At 35.3% G+C, this 20,061-nt stretch overlaps 1 protein-coding gene and 2 long non-coding RNA genes across 3 annotated transcripts in view; 2 read left to right on the forward strand and 1 right to left on the reverse strand.

Annotated features, from left to right (window-relative positions):
• The first annotated feature begins 1,332 nt into the window (after window positions 1-1,332).
• LOC131483421 (uncharacterized) lies at window positions 1,333-10,155 on the forward strand. Its single transcript, XR_009247661.1, has 3 exons — window positions 1,333-1,478; window positions 1,573-1,664; window positions 9,722-10,155. It is a non-coding gene; the product is annotated as an uncharacterized LOC131483421 (long non-coding RNA).
• LOC131483423 (uncharacterized) lies at window positions 6,415-8,643 on the reverse strand. The gene is made up of 2 exons (XR_009247663.1): window positions 8,480-8,643; window positions 6,415-6,592 (listed from the first exon to the last, which is right to left on the reverse strand). It is a non-coding gene; the product is annotated as an uncharacterized LOC131483423 (long non-coding RNA).
• Window positions 10,156-12,318: 2,163 nt separating the features above from the next.
• Window positions 12,319-20,061, forward strand: part of EPC1 (enhancer of polycomb homolog 1) — a 95,612-nt gene continuing 87,869 nt past the window's right edge. The window contains exon 1 of the mRNA XM_058681536.1: window positions 12,319-12,589. Within this exon, the coding sequence (XP_058537519.1) occupies window positions 12,587-12,589 (3 nt within the window). The 5' untranslated portion in view covers window positions 12,319-12,586. The remainder of the gene's footprint in view (window positions 12,590-20,061) is intronic.

Genomic DNA, 20,061 nt, shown 5'->3' on the forward strand with positions numbered 1-20,061 from the left:
CAAGTTATCCAAGACTTTAACCAAGTTATATTCTTGCATTCTTGGCAACTGAATCATTGAAAGAATGAGTCTGATAATCATCCCCAATGACATTTTTATCAGGGCTTTCATAAAATAATCCCTATATTGGAGCAATAAATAGTTTATTTGAATTTTTCTTGAAAAACAAATTATATTTAGAATGGTTCTGTAATCTGTGTACTTTTCCTAAGAGACTCCTTCTAGGTCTTTCTTTGTTCATCTCGTGACCAATAATATCCACAAATATAACTACCACCTAAGCAACTCAGGTATTTTATAAGCCCATAAAAAGGTAAAAGAACCTTCAGAATGTGTGTATATTTTCAAAGTCATTAGATTAATCTAGAAGTATCATCTGAAGCAGAATTTTGTTTAGGAATCAGGATGTGTAATTTTTAACACCGAGAACATATGCTCTCCTTTTTTCTTCCCCTCTTTATTTCTCCACTACTGTGATTCTTCCCTTCATTTGAACAGCTTCTAAGCTCTTTATTCTAAGATTGCGCCCTGTTTTTGCTTTTCTTTATTAATCTTACTACTCAAAATCTGAAAGTAGGATTCAGTAAACTTTCTAGGTGAAACCAAAGGGGACGTTTGTCAAACTTGGCACCCTCTGGTTTAAGGTCTGTATCATGCCGCTGATACTTATAGTTTCCAACCTCTGTTGGCTCCTTTACAATCTAATGCCCTGTAGTCTCTACTTACTTTCTGGCATAGGAAATCTCTCCTCTTTCCTCACAGATAACATGGTAAATGGTTTTGAAGCTTTTTCAAATGAGGAAAGCGATGGCACTAAAAGTTGCATTGATCGTATACTATTTTATAGTTTATGAGATAGTTTACGGGATTGTTAGAAATAAATGACAGGCCTCCTAATTCCCAATCCCTATGTCTGGAAAGAATTTAATACTATTGTCTTACTCTCATTTTACTTAGTTTTAAGATTATCATCTATTAATAATAAGTGCAACTGTTCTCCCATTAATGATGGCAATATAAAGTCTTCCTTCCAAATAATTTATTTAAGTAAAAATGCCATTACATTAAAGAAACTTTAAATAAGTAATAGCAAAGGTGATATGAGGATATGGCAAAAATCATGAAAATCAAATGACTAAAGTTTGGGAACCATCACTATTTGGGAAACTATTTGGGAAACTATAAAGACTGATGTAGAATGATGGCAGGGCAACTGAAAGTCAAATGTCATTTACTCTGTTCTCTAGATGGTACTTAATGATTCCCGTGCTCCCTTATGACATCAGTTGAGGTCATAATGGCAAGAGACAATCCCAGGCTTTCCGCTTGCCTGACTCCAGCCAATAGCTGACTGGCAATTAGAGAAGCAATCCTATCACACGTTTGGAATAGTCAGAAAATGTGCTGATAGGAGCCAATCAGAGCGACAATCTTCAGGCCCTATAAAAAACATAAAACTGACCCAAGAAAAGAAATAGGTAAGTTGGCCAGTATCAGGGAGCATAGATTTGCATGCTACCTCACCCCTGGGGCACCAGTCTCTGATTTTTTTTTTTTTTTGGCCTTTTCTAGAAACTAGATGTGAATCCTGGGCAAGTGTACAACAGTGACAGAAAGAGCACTATGCTCTGGGTAACCCTAAAATTTACTAAGGACACTGTAAGGTGGGAACCATCTTTGCTTGGTATTTATATTATAGCAAATATTCTTTTTAGCTAAAAAATGATAAACATCTTGTTTAAGTGGCAAGTAGTTGGGATGGAAGTTTTGTTTTTGGCAAAGCCATAAGTGGGGGGACAGGGCTAGGGAGACTGACACAAAGATCTTGCCCTAAACCCTTACAGGGGGACAGAAGTTAGAAGAGGAAGCTCATGCTTTTAAGAACAATTTATAGGAACAAAAATTATAACAATATTTATTAACTTTAGGAAAATTTTAAAACTTTTATAAACTTCAATGTCTTCATCTGAAAATAAAGAGAGCAATAACATACCTCATACTAATTATTGTGCAGATTACATGAGATAATGAATATAAATCACCAGGTCACACTAATGCTCCATAAATGTGACTTCTCCACGAAGGCAAAAGAACTGAGGTCAAGATCTGAATCTTACCAGTTATGTAACCATGGGTCAGTTTATTTATTTATGACTCAAAATTTTCCAAAATGTATATGAGGCAGATTATAAAAATTCCAAATAACAAAATAGTATACATAAAATTTCAGAATCAGGGAAAATATAAATTGGAATGGAAAACCAAGTGAAAAGAAAAAATATAACATATATGTTCAGACCATTAAGTCTTTTCACAAGTACTAATGTGTACTAAAGTATAAAATTAGCTCTGGGCTTCCTAGCAACCCGAAAGAAGATGGGAAAATGTTTGAACAAAATATCCCTTCATTCTCCATGGGGAAGAAAAATATCAAATGCTCATGACAAACGTGTTTTCGAAGCTTTAGTCTCCTCATCTTTAAAATAATAAAAAATATTATCTAGCTTTCAGGTTAGATGTTGAAGACTAAGTGGAATAATGTATATGAAAAAGTACTTTTAAACTTAATGTGCTATATAAATGTTATTTATTATTCCATATACTTTATCTAATAGAGCAGGCTTCTCACACTTTGGGATCTTCTCTTAAGTTACCGAGCTAAATTACTTTTACCATAGGAATATCTAGCATCTCCAGGTACTATTCTAATTATTTACATGTATTCAATTCCTCTTGACAATAATAGTAGCTGATATTTTATTATCCCAAATCAGATGAAGAAATTGGGACACAGAGAGGTTAAGTAACATTCCCAAGATTACTCTGCTAGTATGTGGCAGTGGTAGCATGAATACCCAGGAAATTTGGCCTCTCAATACATGATTTTAACCATACTTGTACACAGTTACAACTAGGTATAAATTCCTTATACTCACAGGGCTTATGTAACTATAAAGAATACCCATCTATAAATTGAATATAAACCAACCAATAAAACCAATAAGTTTTAAGTTAAAGGTCTTAATGTGATGTGACAGAAGTTAATTGTTTTCCCCATAACTACTGGTAGCATGAATTTGATGAATTTGGTCAGGTTAAAACCAGGTAGTGCAAGACTACATTACCTCATCACTGTTTTTCATCCAAATTACTGTAAACCATTGTTCATATAGCTTATAGTGATATTATGCCTTTACTTGATATAAACACATCATTTACATATTAAGTCTGCTTTGGTTCTTTTCTCATTAGTTCCCTGATTAAAGTAGAATTGCTTGGTGCTAACTCAATTATAAAAACAGACTAAAATTGCAGAGTAGCACTTGGCCGTAGGGAGGTCATTCAGATGATGCACAATATGCTTCTTACTTTTAAATTATTGTTTAAATGAAAATTAAAAATTTTTAAATACTCACGGAGAGCTCAGAGATACCAGTTTGAGAAATCCCACCAGAGACTATTCTTTAAAAAGCAGGTGACCAGATGATCTCTTTGTAATTTGATGTGCAACCCTATCCCACTCTGTTGCCAGAGAGGAAGAACTGAGCACCACCTCCTGCCAGTAAGAGAAGAAAGTCTCTAAGCAATGTCTATACTCCTCCAAGTTTCCACCTCTTTCTATCATGTACCCAGGGCTCCTTGGGGCATCTTGAGGTGGCGAGTCCAGCTAGTCTGAGTCCTATCAGAAAAGAGGGAGACTTTAGGGAGATTTGGCTACAATAAACCTGTTCTGATGGTACCAAGTGCCACATGCTAGCCCTAGTGGCCTCAGACTGACAAGGGGCTCTTTCGGGATTCTTTCAGCAATAGCCAAGTCCCAAGACCATGCTCAACTTGAATTCCAAGCCGAAAGGGTCTCAGTTCTCAATGAACAGTTCAGGCCCAGGGTGAAAGCAGATCCAGAAGCACTGCTTCAGGATCAGTTCAAAATAGATAGGAATTTAGCCTTGTTTCCTATTGTAAGTATTCTTCAAATTATGTTTTGCAAACTTAGGTTTGATGTATTGGTTTCCAAATATGCACAGTGGACACAGCATACTGATGTGAAGATACAAATAGTTTTAAGATGTCTGTTACTGAGGATTGCATATTAAAGACTTCTTTGAGGACAGCAAAAATGTTGCAATAATCTCTACAGAGAAGCAAAGACAAGAGTCCAGCATGCCAGTGTCTGGCTTAAAATTACCATGAAATAAAGAGCCAATAGCACGGATCTTTACTAGCAGTTCTGAGAATGAAGCCTGGACCCTAAAATAGAGTGACTAACTCAATCTCATGATGACTGAAACCTGATCTTGGCCTCATCAACATTTTACACTAACTCCTGGATAAGCAATCGCTTTAAAGAACCCCCAGTAAAGATAAATAACACCCATCTGGCATTTTCTTTTGCTAGGTGAAAAATGATAAGAGGTAAATGATAAATGATAGTAAGTCTGAAATTAAGGAAGGTCATAGCAACAACTTATCATATATAGAATAAAGGTAGCAAACAGTTGGCTGCTACCAGGGCTGTAGGCTTATTTATAAAAAGTTGATCTAAAGTGACCATATTTTCTGATTTTCCATGTATAATCCAGGCTGTTGTACCAGTACAGTTATTAATAGCGCCATTTTCACTCTTGAAAATTTCTCAATTTTACTACAAATTATCTAGTCACCCTAGTCACCCTATCTATGACACCATCCCATGTTATTTTATACTCTGCCTCCCCTTCTGATCCTCTTCTCCCTCATCCCCTAGGAATCCCTTATCATCTTCTTTACTCATTGACCATCTTTCCCTGTTTTCCAAGTGTTTCATGCTCCAAAGTTACCCCTCTATTCAGTATTCACTCCCATGTAACCCAAATTCATTCAACTCAAATGATCCTGGGAAATGATTAGAAAGCAAGCAATGTGGTTATTACATGGAAAGGAGTTTGTGCTATCTGTGATTTTACAAATAATTTAGAACTATAGAATGGGGGGACAGTTTTCTAATGCCTCTTGAAAATCTCTGCCACTTGTCAAAGTAGGGTGCAATTGTGCTAATTATGTAATCACTTCTGTCTGAGTTATTTTTGTGACTGCTATTATATATACACTTGTTCAGTTATATAATAGGGATCGCTGACTTGGCACCCTTTATTCTGAAAGTTTGCCAACACAAAAAGAAGTACAAGGAAAGACATTAGAAAGAGATCCAAAGAAGCAGGATTATATTCTTTATTACACATTTCCATATTTTCCAAGTGGCTTGAATTAAGTTTATATTACTTTTCACCATCTGGAAGGAAAAATGAATATAATAGAGGAGAATAATATGTAAGGAAAGAGTAAAGATCACTTAGGCCACTACTTATTCTTATCAACAAGAAAATATGAAAGCTAGCTTTGACATTGGATAATCGTCAGCTGGTTACAAACACATGTGTTTATATCACATATAAAATAAAGCTTCTTTCAGTGGCCAAAAAGTTAAAGTGAATCATCGCACCAGCAATCCAGCTTTGCAAGAACTGCCTCTCTTTTATTAGTTACCCTTAACAGGCAAGATAAAGCCCCGCCCACCCCCACACCCCCACACCCCCCCACTGCTTCCCACTGTGTGCCATAGCAAGGTGTTAACCAAGACAGACAGGAATAAGTCTTGTAAAAGCACATTTTTAAGGGGTGCTATTTCTTTGCACCACCTACTTTGAGCACCAGAATTTTTACTGCAATTGTCAGTTGAGGGCTATTCAAATTCCCAAATTCTAACTTATAACAATGCCTAAAGTGTTCTTTTAATGCAGAACAGATTCATTACAAATAACTGACCTAAATATTAAAATACAGTAACCACCTATGCAGATTCCTTCATTAAAATCAACCCCCATTCCCCCCACCCTAAGGAATTATAAGAAGCCTTAGCTAGATTTAGCTAGATATAGCTAGGGAAATTATTTACAATTTGATCCTGTTAAACTCTTCTTCCTTTGTCATCCCAGGCCTGAATTATTTACTGACTTTTTCTTCCCAATAATAATTCATGTTCTATAACAGTAAATGATCTTTCTTGTATGGAAGCTTTAATGATTTCTCACAGAAAATTTTCATCTCTTTTTCTATAATTATTCAATCTCATACTTTAAGCAAGAGTCTTTACCAAACGTGCTTCTGTTGCTGTGGTTATTCCAATTCCTCTTTGACCTCAAATCTACACAAGGGTTAAATTTTAAACAGGATAGTCTCTGTCAGTATACGATTTTTTTCATCACCAATTTGCAGGTGGGAGTGGTGGGGGTCATGGAGGGAAATATGTTCTATTTTTTTTAATAGCACAAAGAATAACTTTCATATTGAATACTAGAAGAAAAATTCCTCTTTGTCATATTTTTACTATGATACTTCCCATAGCATACTACAATACAAGAAAACTCCAAGCTAGGGTCTAGGTTTACTGTTTTAACCATTTCGTGTCCACAGGTCCATAACAGGTCAGTTACCACAGAGTCTTGAATTCTGATAAGCCATAGAGGAATGAGACGTTTGAGTAACAGCTGAGGTCACCCAAGATTTAGGGTTCAGAGGATGAAAATGGCTGCTGCTGGTGGAGGCATGCATATAGCTGTCAAGAATATAAGAAAAAGAATGTTGAGAGAGTGAATAGTGTTGGAATATGCAGTTCTAGAATACTTGCCAGCAACATGATTAAAGGAAAACATAAATATAGGAGAACCATTTTTTAATAAGAGAAATGAGTAGTTGTCTTAGGCACTTAGAACAGAGGTTATTGAATATTTTTTAAAGAATTATATCTTTCATCTTGTTCCTCACCATGTCTATTGCAAATTATCAGATCCCATCACTCTGTAATAATTAAAATAGCTTTCTTTTATTAAGAAATAACATGCATACAATATAATAGATTTAATGTACTAATCAAAGTATAGCTCAAGAATTTTTGTGTATATGTGTACACATATGACATACATATATACATACAAATATGCATATCTTATATCTATGTAACCAAATGTAACCAAAACCCAGATTATAAAGTCCCCTTCTCAGCCTAGAATTATACAGCAATTAAAAAGTAACTGATTTTAACAGAGAAAATAATTTGAAGATCACTCACACTGATTGTACTAGAAAATGCATTAGTTATGAAGAAGAGACCCCATAAAACAGTGCTTTTAGACAAATTAGTGGTTTTCTATTTCCCTTATGTGAAAGAAGAAAATCCAGATGGAATGAAGGCTCCACAGAACCTAATGTTCTTCCTTCTATGCAGCTACCCCTAGCCATGAGCCATCCTCTTGGCTGTCACAGAGCTCCTGACTCCACCTAGGTGTGGTGACCACATTTCAAGCAGGAAGAAAGGTGAAGGTGAAGAGCAAAGGGCCCTGCCTGCTGAGTCAGGCCCCTATCAATGCTTTCTCAGAAACTCCACCAAATCACTTCTGCCTAAATCTCACTGTTTAAAACTGTGTGGCAAATAGTTTGGGGGGTAGCAAACCCAAAACAAAATTAGATTTTATTAGTAAGAAAGAAAGAGGGGCTGGATACTGGCTAGCCAACAGTCCCAGCCACACCAATGGTCACAAACTCCTCCTATGAATGACCTTTCTTGAAAATGCCACTGTGCTTAGATACATGCAATCTAAAATCATCCCATAATGGGTAATGAGTTCTGAAGTAAAACTCCTATAATCTCTGCCACAGATATAAAATTAAAACATTTGGAAAAGACTGGTGAGGTACTGCTTCAAAATATGTTTCTTAGAAAAGAATCATAACATTTCACTATTCTTAAGAAGGAAAATACAGGAAAAATATTAAAGGGTAAAATTAAAAGAATTTGTTTAAGACCACACAAATAACTAAAGAAATTTGATAACATGGTGTACATTAATTCATTATGGTCCACAAATGGAAGTTTGGCCATTTCCAAATTGTAACTCTTTTCATGATCATTTGGATTATGAGCTTTGATTTAAACTAAGAATGATTTTTTTTTAAAGAAACTGAATGGACTAGCATCTTCAGATGCACAGTCTCTTAACCACGATTATGAATTCCCAAAATTTGAAAACTAAAAACTTTTTTGCAAGTTGCAGTATCTGTTTGGTGACAAAAGCTGACTTGACTGATATGGGGCTACTTATAGTCTTTATTTACCCCCATTTAGTGTGATTGGTCATATATTTTATTATTATATTTGGTTATGGAATGCTGCATCATATTACTGCTTTAAAATTACGGTAGTTCCCTCTTATCCATGGGCGATACATTCCAAGACCCGTAAGGGATGCCCAAAACCTCAAACAGTACCAAACCCTATGTATACTGTTTTTTTCCTACACATAAATACCTTTGATAAAATCTAATTTGTAATTTAGGTACAGTAAGAGATTGACAATAACTAATAGTAAAATTATAACAATATACTATAATAACAGTTATGCGAATTTTGTGTCTCTCTCAAAACATCTTACTCTACTGTACTCACCCTTCTTGTTGTGGTGATGTGAGCTGATAAAATGCTACATCATGAGATGAAGTGAGGGGCATGATGCCGGCATTGTGACAGAGCATCAGCCAACTATTGACCTTCTTACAACTCGTCAGGAGGAGGATCATCTGGTTCCTGTGGAGGGTTGGCCATGGGTAACTGAAACTGCAAAAAGCAAAACTGGGGATAAGGGGATCTACTATGGTTTAAAACTCTGAATTCCAAACCATGTTTTCCTTCACCTCACAGTTTTAAGAGGTAAAGGTCTTAAAAACTGCATTACCTAATTGGTTCACAATTTGATTTGTTTAGAGATTCCTATTACTATCAAAGCTCGTTCAAGGAATTACACATCATTGCTTTTAAATATTTTCTAAGTCTTGGAATCTAAGAAGTCGAACACATTTATTTCTGCCCAAGTGTACATAGCATTTTGGTTCAGTAACAAACAGTAAATTCAAAAAGGATAACTTTTTATTACTATTGTATTAGTTAAATTCTAGCTTTATAATAATGCTTTGGCTCATTTGTTTAATGTTTATTTATTTTTGAGAGAGAGACAGAGACAGAGTGTAAGCAGGGAAGGGGCAGAGAGAGAGGGAGACACAGAATCTGAAGTAGGCTCCAGTCTCTGAGCTGTCAGCACAGAGCCCAACGTGGGGTTGAACCATGAGACCATGATCTGAGCTGAAGTCGGACACTTAACCAACTGAGCCACCCAGGCACCCCTAGCTCATTTGTTTAAAAAAAAAGAAAGTGTTAATTGAGCTTTGTGCAACTGATAAGAAATATAAGGTTTTTTGAATAAAAATATACCAAAATCAAACTTGAAAAGAAGCAGAAAATGAGGCAAATGGTTGCCTGAATTCTTCCTTTTCATTTTACTGGTAATATGTATGATCTTAGATATTTGTTTCTTATTCATATGTATTTATGAACTGAGTCATGGTCAATGGCTATAGTGATGCAGGCAAAATGTAGATTTTTAAAATATAATACCAAAACACTGTGATGCAGCTGTGTAAATTCACAATTTGCATGGAGTTTAGGTTTTTTCCTCCACTTCACCACAGCTTCTCTGGATCTCATCGTCACTAAAACTTCCAAAATCTCAAATTCCAACCTTCTACTCTCTGGATATAATTCACTTAGATATGGAACTCCTTTCTGTAGCTTACAAACCTCTGCAGAGACTAATTTCTGACCTCATCTGATGTCATTTTCCCTTTCTCTCAATAGACTGCACAGACATTGGCCTCATTTTACTTCCTGGAATACTTCAAGCTCCATTCTGCCTCAGGGCATTAGCACATGTTGTAACCTCCTTCTGGTCTGCTATTTCTCATGTATTTTTCAAGTTTGGCTCCTTCTCATCCTTTAAGTCTAGTTTCAATGTCACCTTCTTAGAAACAATTTCTTTTAACACCTTATCTGTGTGTTTCCCTCCCTGTTACTAAGACTGCACTCTATGTCTTTAATAGCACTTACAATTTACAATTACATATTTATTTGCTTGCTTTCTTCTCTGTCTCCCCACTAGACTATGAACTCTTTGAAGGAGATGGTAAACTGTCTCTTGTTCATTAATATATACGTAGCACCAAGCATCACATCTGGCACATTCCAAGCTCTGAAGAACTATTTGAATAACAACATGAGAATTATTTATCCTATGTCTTTCAGTAATTTTTTCTAAACATCTCACTCTACATTTTACCTTTGCCCAAGCAAAAGATGTCCAAATCTTGTGTATCATGAATGTTGGCTCAAAAACTCTGAAGAAAATTCTCCCATAAGAAAATATATAATTAGAAATATTAGAAGATTCTAATTTATAGATAATAAAGTATATACACACATGCACATCTACATATGTATATATGAATGTACATATATAATTATATATGTGGATGTGTGTGCATAAAAAGGAGTGGTGGAAAGGATGGGAGAGAAAAGAACTAGACTAGGATCGTGGAGAGACAAAAGGACACAGTGAAAACGGCCTCTAGAAAATTGTTTCTATTGGAAAGAAAAGTGCTTAAAAATTACTCAAGAATGTTAGTCTACTCTGTTCATTAGATAGCTTTTTTAAGGATGTTTTCCTGACTATAATCAAATAAATATCACAGAATTTTACTCTCATCAGGTCACTATTGATGAGATTACAAAATAATCTCTTTACCGCAGTCGTTCATTAAATATATTTGCATCCAAGTCTTTTGTCATCTACTCCAGTTGAAGGAGAGCAGGGACAATAGACATAGCCCAGAGAAGGGATCTAGTTAGGTTCTATCTAAATTGGCCTAGGACCCATGCCTGTAGGTGTCTGTCTGGCAAAAGCAAATGAATGCATGGTAAGCCGTACCTCCTGGTTTACCGTGGACAGTCCCTGTTTATTCCAATCATCATATAGTTAATAATATGTCCCCTTTCGCTCTCAAGTGTCCTGATTAAAATGATGAATTATATAGTCACCTTAGCTATCGCTCCTTAAGAATGTTGCCTATTAAATGCCAGGCAGGGAAAGGGATGCCAGACCAACAGGTATGTGCACAGGGGGAAAGGGATCCTGAAGAACTACGCAATTCCTCACCCCTCTTCTTCATCCAGTTCCTTTAAACATTGCTCTATCCTTGGCTCATTAGAAGTTTAGCTGGCGAAGAATTTTGAATGTGTTCAATTAACAAATATGCAGTATTAGACACATTTCGATATTTGCTGGCTTTTTGACTTTACATTTACAATCATCATGTTGCATTCATTTTTTATTAATTTTTTTTTAAGTCTCAGACTTCATTTTTATTTAAAAGCCCAATTGGAACCACCAAATACCTGACTCAGCTCACAACTAGAGACAGAGCATCAAATTTCCCAGCCCACTTAATTTGAAAGCTTGCCAAGATAGGTGAAAGACCTTATAAATATGTAAAGCAGGAAGTTCAAATTACAGTCAAGTAAATCTCTAGTGATTGATGTTCTTTTCAAAACAATTAAAAAAAAAACTCATAAAAGCAGCACATATCTAAGAGCCCCTTACCAGAGGTTTCACCAGAGTTCAGACTGGACAATGTACTTTTAGTACTCTATTTATTTTGGATTTTTACCACTTCCTGGAGGCCGGGAGGAGGCACAGTGGGAGGATCCAAAAAAACTCAGTACCACAGCCATTTTGTTTGTAAGGCAGAGTGGTAGAATTCTGTCAGCCAGTAAAGGTTTTTGAAACAGAATTTTTAAGGAGGAAAAAAAAAAGTATGTCTATTGTTTTAAATTTAACCACTAAAATCGTTTTATTTTTATTCTTTGCACAAATGGTAGTTATTGCAGCTAACGAGTTCTATTTTTACAAGGAATTAAATCTCTCTGAGCTACAGGAGTCGTGAATTTTGTTCAAGGAGGACTGCCTTCTTTAGGTACCTATGATGTGAAATCAACAATGTTTTGATGGAAATAGTTTTTTTTTTTAATGGCCATATTTGTATCCAAATTACATATCCACGTTTGCGAAGTGATCAACGATTTGCTTAAGAAATGCATTATATTCCGTTAAAACCCCCATACAGGAAATAAGAGGGTTCCTTAAGACGTTAAAAGGGCATTTTCCTGAGCTTACAGGCAGTCGTGGGTGCTATTGTTTTGCAGTGTCACTTAATAGCGAGCTTAGACTTTTGTCGTTTGGGTGGCTGTGCTTTTAAAAGCCCAGTGTAAAATGGCACACACACTGCATTTTTTCCGAGCTGCAGGAGGCGGGGGGAGCGGGGGATAGTGCAGACTGTAGGGACACTGCCCTCCTAACCAATCAGAGCACGCCTGCTTGCCATCGCAAAGTTGTTAACCCCAGAGTCTTCTGGCTGCCGCTGCCTCCTCTGCTTTTAATCTTCCGTGGATATTTCTCCGATTTTTTCCAAACGCCCACAGATCCTGGGGGAAGCCACCCTATTCAGCCACTGATCATGGAAGAAAGTATTACTTTTTATTTACCAAATATTTTAAAGATGTTTGAAGATCCATATGCTGCCTGGAGGCTGTTGTTTCTAGGGACACAAGTATCCAGCCTATATTGTTACAATTATTTTTCAAGAACTGCCTTCTTCTTTGCCTACACTAATGGTAAGTTTGTATTTTTTAACATTTATTTCATTAAATCTTTGAATGAGCCACCAGATAAAGAGGATTTTCATTGTGTTTCTTCTAACAAAACCAATCTTTGTATTTTTCTTTAGCTTTGGTCTCTGCATATTCCACCTAATCTTGTCTGGTTAATTTTTACTAAAAGAAAGAAAGATAGTTTTTTTGTTTTCATTATTAAAGCTAAATGTTTATAATATAAATTATACTTTAATTACTGTGAACTACAGGAGAACTCAGCTATTTCAAGATGGACTTGTTTTGTGCCAGCAATGTTGGTAATGCCAAATATGTGCATATCCCCTTTATAAAAATTATGTATTACCTAATTTGTCCAGGACTAAATTATCAGCAGGCAAACTATGGATGTAGTTTTTGTTTCTTTCTTTCTTTCTTTCTTTCTTTTTTAAACTGGCCTATTGTGGCTTTCTTGATGGATTACTTGGATACAAACTACCGAAAAGCTGCCCTTGGTATAATGAAGGTGGAGATTGACATAACCGGGTTTATATTAAGTTATGGCTGTTACTAAATAGTGGGTCTTTTATTTGCTGATCAGATCTAAACTTGTATTCCATAATATTAATTCTTTGAGGCTCTTCATTAGATAATCTTTGTAGATCTAGCTTGTTTTTCTCCAAAAAGGTATCTTTGGGAGACATTTTGTAATTTTTGGCATTTTTCTAATTTTTTTTCTTTTTGCACACGGTGGGAGATCTTTTTTGTTTTGCATTGATCTGTGTTGGTGGCGCTGTCGTGCTCCTCAACAATTTATGTCAGTTTCACTAAAAGAAAAAAGGAGGAAAAAAAAAGAGGTGGGGCAAGATTTGATCTATTATCTTATCCCTTTATTTCCTTAAAGAAAGTTCAATTTGGTCAGAGGAATTATTCAGTTGTATGATTGAAATGTTTTTGTTTTTTTTGTGTGTGCACTGTGAACTGTGGGTGAGAGCAGACATGTCGTCACAACCAGTCCAGGGAGCATCAGAGACAAGCATGCAGTTTGCAGTTGTGTTTTATCTGATCTGATTATCTCTAGATCAGAATTTTTCAGTAATAAGCTGTTGGTTTACCCTCTCTTTCCCCGGTAACATTTTGCATTTTCTTTATATCACAATACCATACGTATTCATGTTTTTTCAATGTAACAAAACATTTGAGTTTTAGTTCACTCAATGTTGTAAAAGTTTAATTTCGTTTTGAACCTAGAGATTTCTTAAATAACTATTCTGTTTCTCCTAGGAATTTTCTACTAGTTTGACGTACAATAATGCCTACATTATTATTTTGAAATGATACTTCAATTAGATTTATGTATATTCTTGTTTTGAAAAAAGCAAATATTTTGGAATAACATAATTTTTTGAGAATATATACACAACTGCTTCTAACTTTAAAAATACTGGTATTCACGTATCTAAATGTAGGTAAATGTTTTTCATCTTTGTTCTTATTGAGAATTATCTGATTAGAGAATATGGGGTTTAGGCCCAAAGCCTCCCAAGAACAAAATGTATACTATGATATGACATAGGTTATACCTGTCTCTGTGGACATTTTAGTTGTTTATGAAGAGTGTAAGTATGTCCTTCATTTACAAAGAAAGTGGGAGGGATCAATAATTGTACCTAAAAACATAATATTTTGCCAAATAAAGTAAAAACAACTGAAATATTACCCTAGACTACCTTATCATATGATTGAATAATTTCTTGAGAGAGTGAAAATTTCTGGACATATTGTCTTTATTCACTTTGAAATATGTAAATGCTCATTTCACTGATCATTTAAAATTCTGAAGTAAAAACATGTGTGAAAATGACTAGGAATAGTATTTCTGATTTTTGTGTCCCTATAATTTACCTGTATAGGACACTCTCCTTCAACTTCACAAATAATTATGTATTATGTCTATATTTTGCTTATACAATGCTACAAAAATTTGAAACTGTCCACTGTAACATTTTATTTCTTTATAAAATGTAAATGCCCCCAGCAAGACTAGTTTTGACATTATAGATTATTTATAGAATGAAATACTGCAGGTGTAAATATATTATCTAACCCTCTGGTTATTCTGGAGAGTTTAGTTCTCTGAAGTTGATCTACTGAATAAAATAGACTTCCCAATATGTTTGTTGCTAAAATATTCTGTTATTCAGCTGGTGATATATTTTATTTTAATTTGTAAAAACTAAAAAGGTTTATATATTGTAGCCCCCCTTTTAAAAACAAACTGATGCTATGAGGTCCATATGTAGCTATGCAATGCTCTTTGTTCTCCTATATCATTGACTATTACATCATTGATTATGAAGTAACCATTATAGTTAAATTTTCACTTTTTAAAATCAACCATATTATATTTATATTAAAGATATTCTTTTATGTATGACTCTTATATCACTATGTAGGTAAGGAGGTTTAAATCTAGGAGGCAAAAACAATTTATTATTTTATATTATTCTCCATTTTTAAATCCACCTTGTACCTCATTTTAGCTCTGGATTCTATGGACATTAATTCTTTTTTTAATTGACAACATTTTTGTGGGCATTTAGTTCATGAGTTTGGTGTGATTTAGATTAGAATTGTTATAAACTATAATGTTTCTCTCATGAAAAAAAATCTTTATTTATTAAATGAAGTCTAGAGAGAACTCAGTTTTCCATAGTAACAGTTGCCAGATCACAAGCAATGAGAAAATAATTTTTTTAATCCTGAAATGTCATTTTAGTTAATAATTATACATTTATTTCTTTTTTGCATACCATTTTATCAGAGATAGGAGGAAATAACAAAATTGACTATATTAAAATGGCATATCATATTTTTTACCCTGCTCATCCCTCTCATGGAGGGGAGGGGTCAATGAGTAGTGAAATAACCAAAAACAGGTTGCAGAAAAAAATGAATAAATGATGCCAAAGACACGGAGAATCTGTAAATCAGATTCTAAACAATAAACCTCAGAAAAATGAACTTGAAATTATGGAGTTCAGTCAATAACAGAAATAATCTGAAAATTTTATTAAGACTTAATGTAATGAACCAACACAATGTCCCAATTTATTAACTCGTATTCATTAGTATTGCTAAAGTTTGAGGAAATTTTCAGGTTAGCCATACCTATTAGGAAAAATGAAATAACAAAAGGAAGAGATATTAAGACAACCTAACATAAAATGCTAAAAATATTAGCCAAAACCAATCTAATATTCCTTGGAATGAACTTCTGGAGAAGAAGGAAATATAGCTAAAAATTTAGCTCTTAGAAAACCAAATTCAATACAGGCCTGAAATCGCATATTTCCAACTCCACCTACTTCTTGTGCATATTGACCTCTGCTGTTTCTTGGACATATCATTACTTTCCATAAGACCATACAGATTCACTACAGTCCTCAGCATTTTTGTGCAAGGAAAGAGAGGGGGAAAGTAACAGACAAAATGGGTATTTGTGGTATAACTTTTTTTTTATCTCTCCAAAAAGATTCTTAAATGGAGAGTCTAAAGAGAAAGTAAAACAAAGAAATTATTTGTTTATGAAAAAGATGAAAGGGTTGTACTTTATACATGATTTGTTCAACATTTTTAAATTTTATTTTATTTTTAATGTTTATTTTTGAGAGAGAAAGAGCTCAAACTTGTGGGGGAGGGACAGAGAGAGAGAAGGAGACACAGAATCCCAAGCAAGCTCCAGGCTCTGAGCTGTCAGCACAGAGCCTGACTCAGGACTTGAACTCATGAACTGTGCGACCATGACCTGAACTGAAGTCAGACACTTAACTGACTGAGCCACCCAGGCACCCCAATTTGTTCAACATTTATTTTTATTTGGGGATTTATTTGTTCTAGATTTTCCTACATATTATGTGCCAGTGTGCTAAGATGCTGGGTATAATATTAAGAAGAGGCATGCATCCCTGCTCTCATGGAGTTTATAGTCCAAGAAGGTTCAAAGTTTTAATCTAAGGTGTTAGATATTGGTAGGGTGGGAGAGGTCCCATTTGGGAATAAAGGCCAAATAAGATTTCTGGAGTAAAAAAAAATTTTGTTTAATTTAAATATGTTCTTATGGGGATTTAACAAGTGTCCTTCTATTGAAGAATCATTATTTGGGCACCAAATATTCACACATTGAGGGGAAAATAGCCCTTAGATTTTAGACACAGCCTAAATAGATGTTATATAAATAGACAGTTAACTAATCCAAATTTCTCTTGCAAAGTGAGAAATAAAACATAAACTTATTGGGGGCACCTGGGTGGCTCAGTCGGTTAAGCGTCTGACTCCGGCTCAGGTCATGATCTTGCGGTTCCTGAGTTCAAGCCCTGCATCGGACTCTGTGCTGACAGCTCAGAGCCTGGAGCCTGTTTCAGATTCTGTGTCTCCCTCTCTCTCTCTCTGATCCTCCCCCATTCATGCTCTGTCTCTCTCTGTCTCAAAAACAAATAAACATTAAAAAAAAATTTTTTTTTAAAAACATAAACTTATTTTCTTGAAAAGAGAGATGGAGAAGATCACTCTGGTAGTACGAATTTGGGGTGTGTCCTTGTGAGGTCCATTTAACGAAAACTTTTAAATGTGGTAGAGCCCGATTTTGTACATTTTGTACATTTTATTCACATTGTCATGAAATAAATGTCTGAATTTAATATAAACTGTGAAATGAAGCAGGGAAATACAATTGCAGTGTTAAAGGATTATATCAAAATTAAAATATTTATTTTTATTTTAAAATCTGTAATAGTTTTAGTGGTATATATAACAGAAACTTTTTAAATAAAAACAAATATTTTAATCTACAAAAGTAACATAATTACACATTTGGCTAATAGTTAATTGGTTAAGCACATCAGATATGGAGCAGGAAATTAAGACCACTGTTATGGGGCACCTGGCTGGCTCAGTCGGTTAAGCACCTGTCTCTTGACTTCGGCTCAGATCATGATCTTGTGGTTTTTGAGACTGAGCCCCACATGGGGCTCTGCAGTGACAGTGAGGAGCCTACTTGGGATTCTCTCCCTCTCTCTCTCTGCTCCTCCTCCTCTCTCTCTCTCAAAATAATTAAATAAAATGTAAAAAAAAAGTTGTTTAGAAAAAGACTGTTGTTATATGCAGATGATATTGAGCAGAAGGCTCTTCATTAAGGATTCTCTATATATGGTTTAAGATGACCTCAAGAATAAAGTAATAAAATTATTTTGCTATAGAGCCAATTAATCCACACTAGCTAGATGTATTATGCCATTTAGTTTGCTTTTGTACTAACATAGAACCTTACTGACAGCGGCATAAAAAATATGGACATTTATTATTTCAACTAAATCATTAACAGGAAGCAAGCCTGTTCTAGGTTTGGTTCAATGGCTTAACAATGTTACCAAGCTCCTTAGCAGTTTACATTTTTTTATATTGCCACAATGTCAGCAATGTCTTTCCTCATAGGCACATTATGACTGCTGCAGCTCCAAGCATTATAGCCTGATATTACAATTTCCAAAGGGAAGAGAGTTTCTCTTAATGCATCTTTTTATAAGGGAAGAAATTCTTTCCCAGAGGCTCATAGCACCGTGTTTCTTACAGCTCATTGACTAGGTTTGTAGGATGTGTTCATACCTTACCCAGTCATGATAAAGAGATGAAATTTCTCATGATTGGTTTGGCTAGGCAAGAGTTCTTAGAAGGATGAATACCTTCTCAGTATCCAGTGCTCAATATGGTTAGCTTCTATTTGCTTTGTATCAATTTGAACTGCTTTGTGTGAACTTCTTGAATGATAAAACTTAAATATCTGTTTTCACAGAGACCAGACTAGGCACAAAGGCAGCTAATTAAAACACACACATGCGCACACACACACACACACACACACACACTGAAAACAAACATTTAATCAGAGCCTACTTTGCTCCAGCTTCTATCTAAATTCTACTTTTTTGTTATATCCTTAAATTCTCACACAAACTTTGGAAATAGGACAATTGTTATACCCATTTTCCAGAAGAAGAACCTGAGGCTTAGAGATTTGGCTCAGGTTACCTAGTAAATGAAAAAGCTGGAGTTTGAACCTGGGAAGTTTGAAATCAGAGGCTGTGTACTTACCTATTCTTTTATACTATCACATTAGACATTTGTAAAATTTATGTTATGTAAATGGACATCTTTTAAAAGCACTATATGATGTCACTGTTTAAATAAATCTAGTAACATTTTCGTTAAAACAGTAATTGGCCACCTAACTTACCAGCTGTGTATATATCTGATTTTTGTACGTTCAGTTTGCTGAAGGCACACTTGTACCACATCTTGTCTCTTCAGGAATATCTCATGAAATTCTGTCAGAAGTTGGGTTTTTATAGGGAAGAAAAAGATCAAAGCCTAGAGATTCCGTGAGGCTTAGTTGCAGTGGGTAAATACATCATTCATAGCAGTATGTCCCAATAGAATTTTGGCATCTATTTCACAACTTCCAAGTTCAGTTTTATGTACAGAATGTTTCAGTCTTAGCCACGTTGGGGATGTATGGAAGTTTACCCCCTGGGATATTTTGGGGAGATTCACTGTATTCTAGATCAGTGGATCTCAAACTTTAGTGTGCCCAGAATCACTTTAAACACAGATTGCTAGACCCCACACCTAGGGTTCTTGACTCGATTGGTGGAGGTGGAGCCTGAGAAGCTATATTTTTGGCAACCTCCCAGATGCTGCTGGTGCTGCTGATGCTGTTGGTCCCCGGGGACCACCCTTTGAGACCCTGCTCTAGAGAGTTGGATGGTACCTGCCATGATAAATAGTTTGCCTTTGAAATATGCCAAACTTAAGAGGATGTCATTTAATATTTGGCAAATACGTGAATAAACACACATTGAAATATTCAATAGGGTTGTCAGGATAGCCTCACCGAAAGGGTGAGAATTGAGCAACGACCTAAAGGGAGGAGTCTTCTTATGCCTCAGCATGAATATCACATTTCAGATTTATTTGCCAACAAATCATATATGTGTGTATTTTTAGCCTTTTTTAAGTAGCAATCTACAATTTACAAATTATTTTTAAAAGTAGGTAAAAATAGAACTTAGTTGTGTTCAATAGCAACTTACATCTGAGAAAGACTTCTATATCCATGGCATTTTTCTGTTTTTTCTCAAGATTTATCCCACCAGCCGTTAATGCCCCACATTCATTAATAGGACATGGTTTCGATGAGACTGAGAAAGAGGCTGCCATGCCAATGACCTATATTTAGCTTTGAAACTCAGGCTGCTGCCCCAATCCACTGGAAACGCTCCAACCTCCAAGACAAAGGTCACAACCTCTAGTTGAAAAACACTATCACGTGCCAAGGAGCAAAGAGGACCTTTGCAAAGAGTTTAATTGCTCCAGTGCTTTGACACTTAAGAAATTTTTATTTCTGAAGGCCTTTGCTCGCTTTTCAGTAAAATAGAAAG

This window comes from Neofelis nebulosa, chromosome 8, assembly GCF_028018385.1.
Source record: "Neofelis nebulosa isolate mNeoNeb1 chromosome 8, mNeoNeb1.pri, whole genome shotgun sequence".
In the NCBI taxonomy this organism is placed as follows: Eukaryota; Metazoa; Chordata; class Mammalia; order Carnivora; family Felidae; genus Neofelis; species Neofelis nebulosa.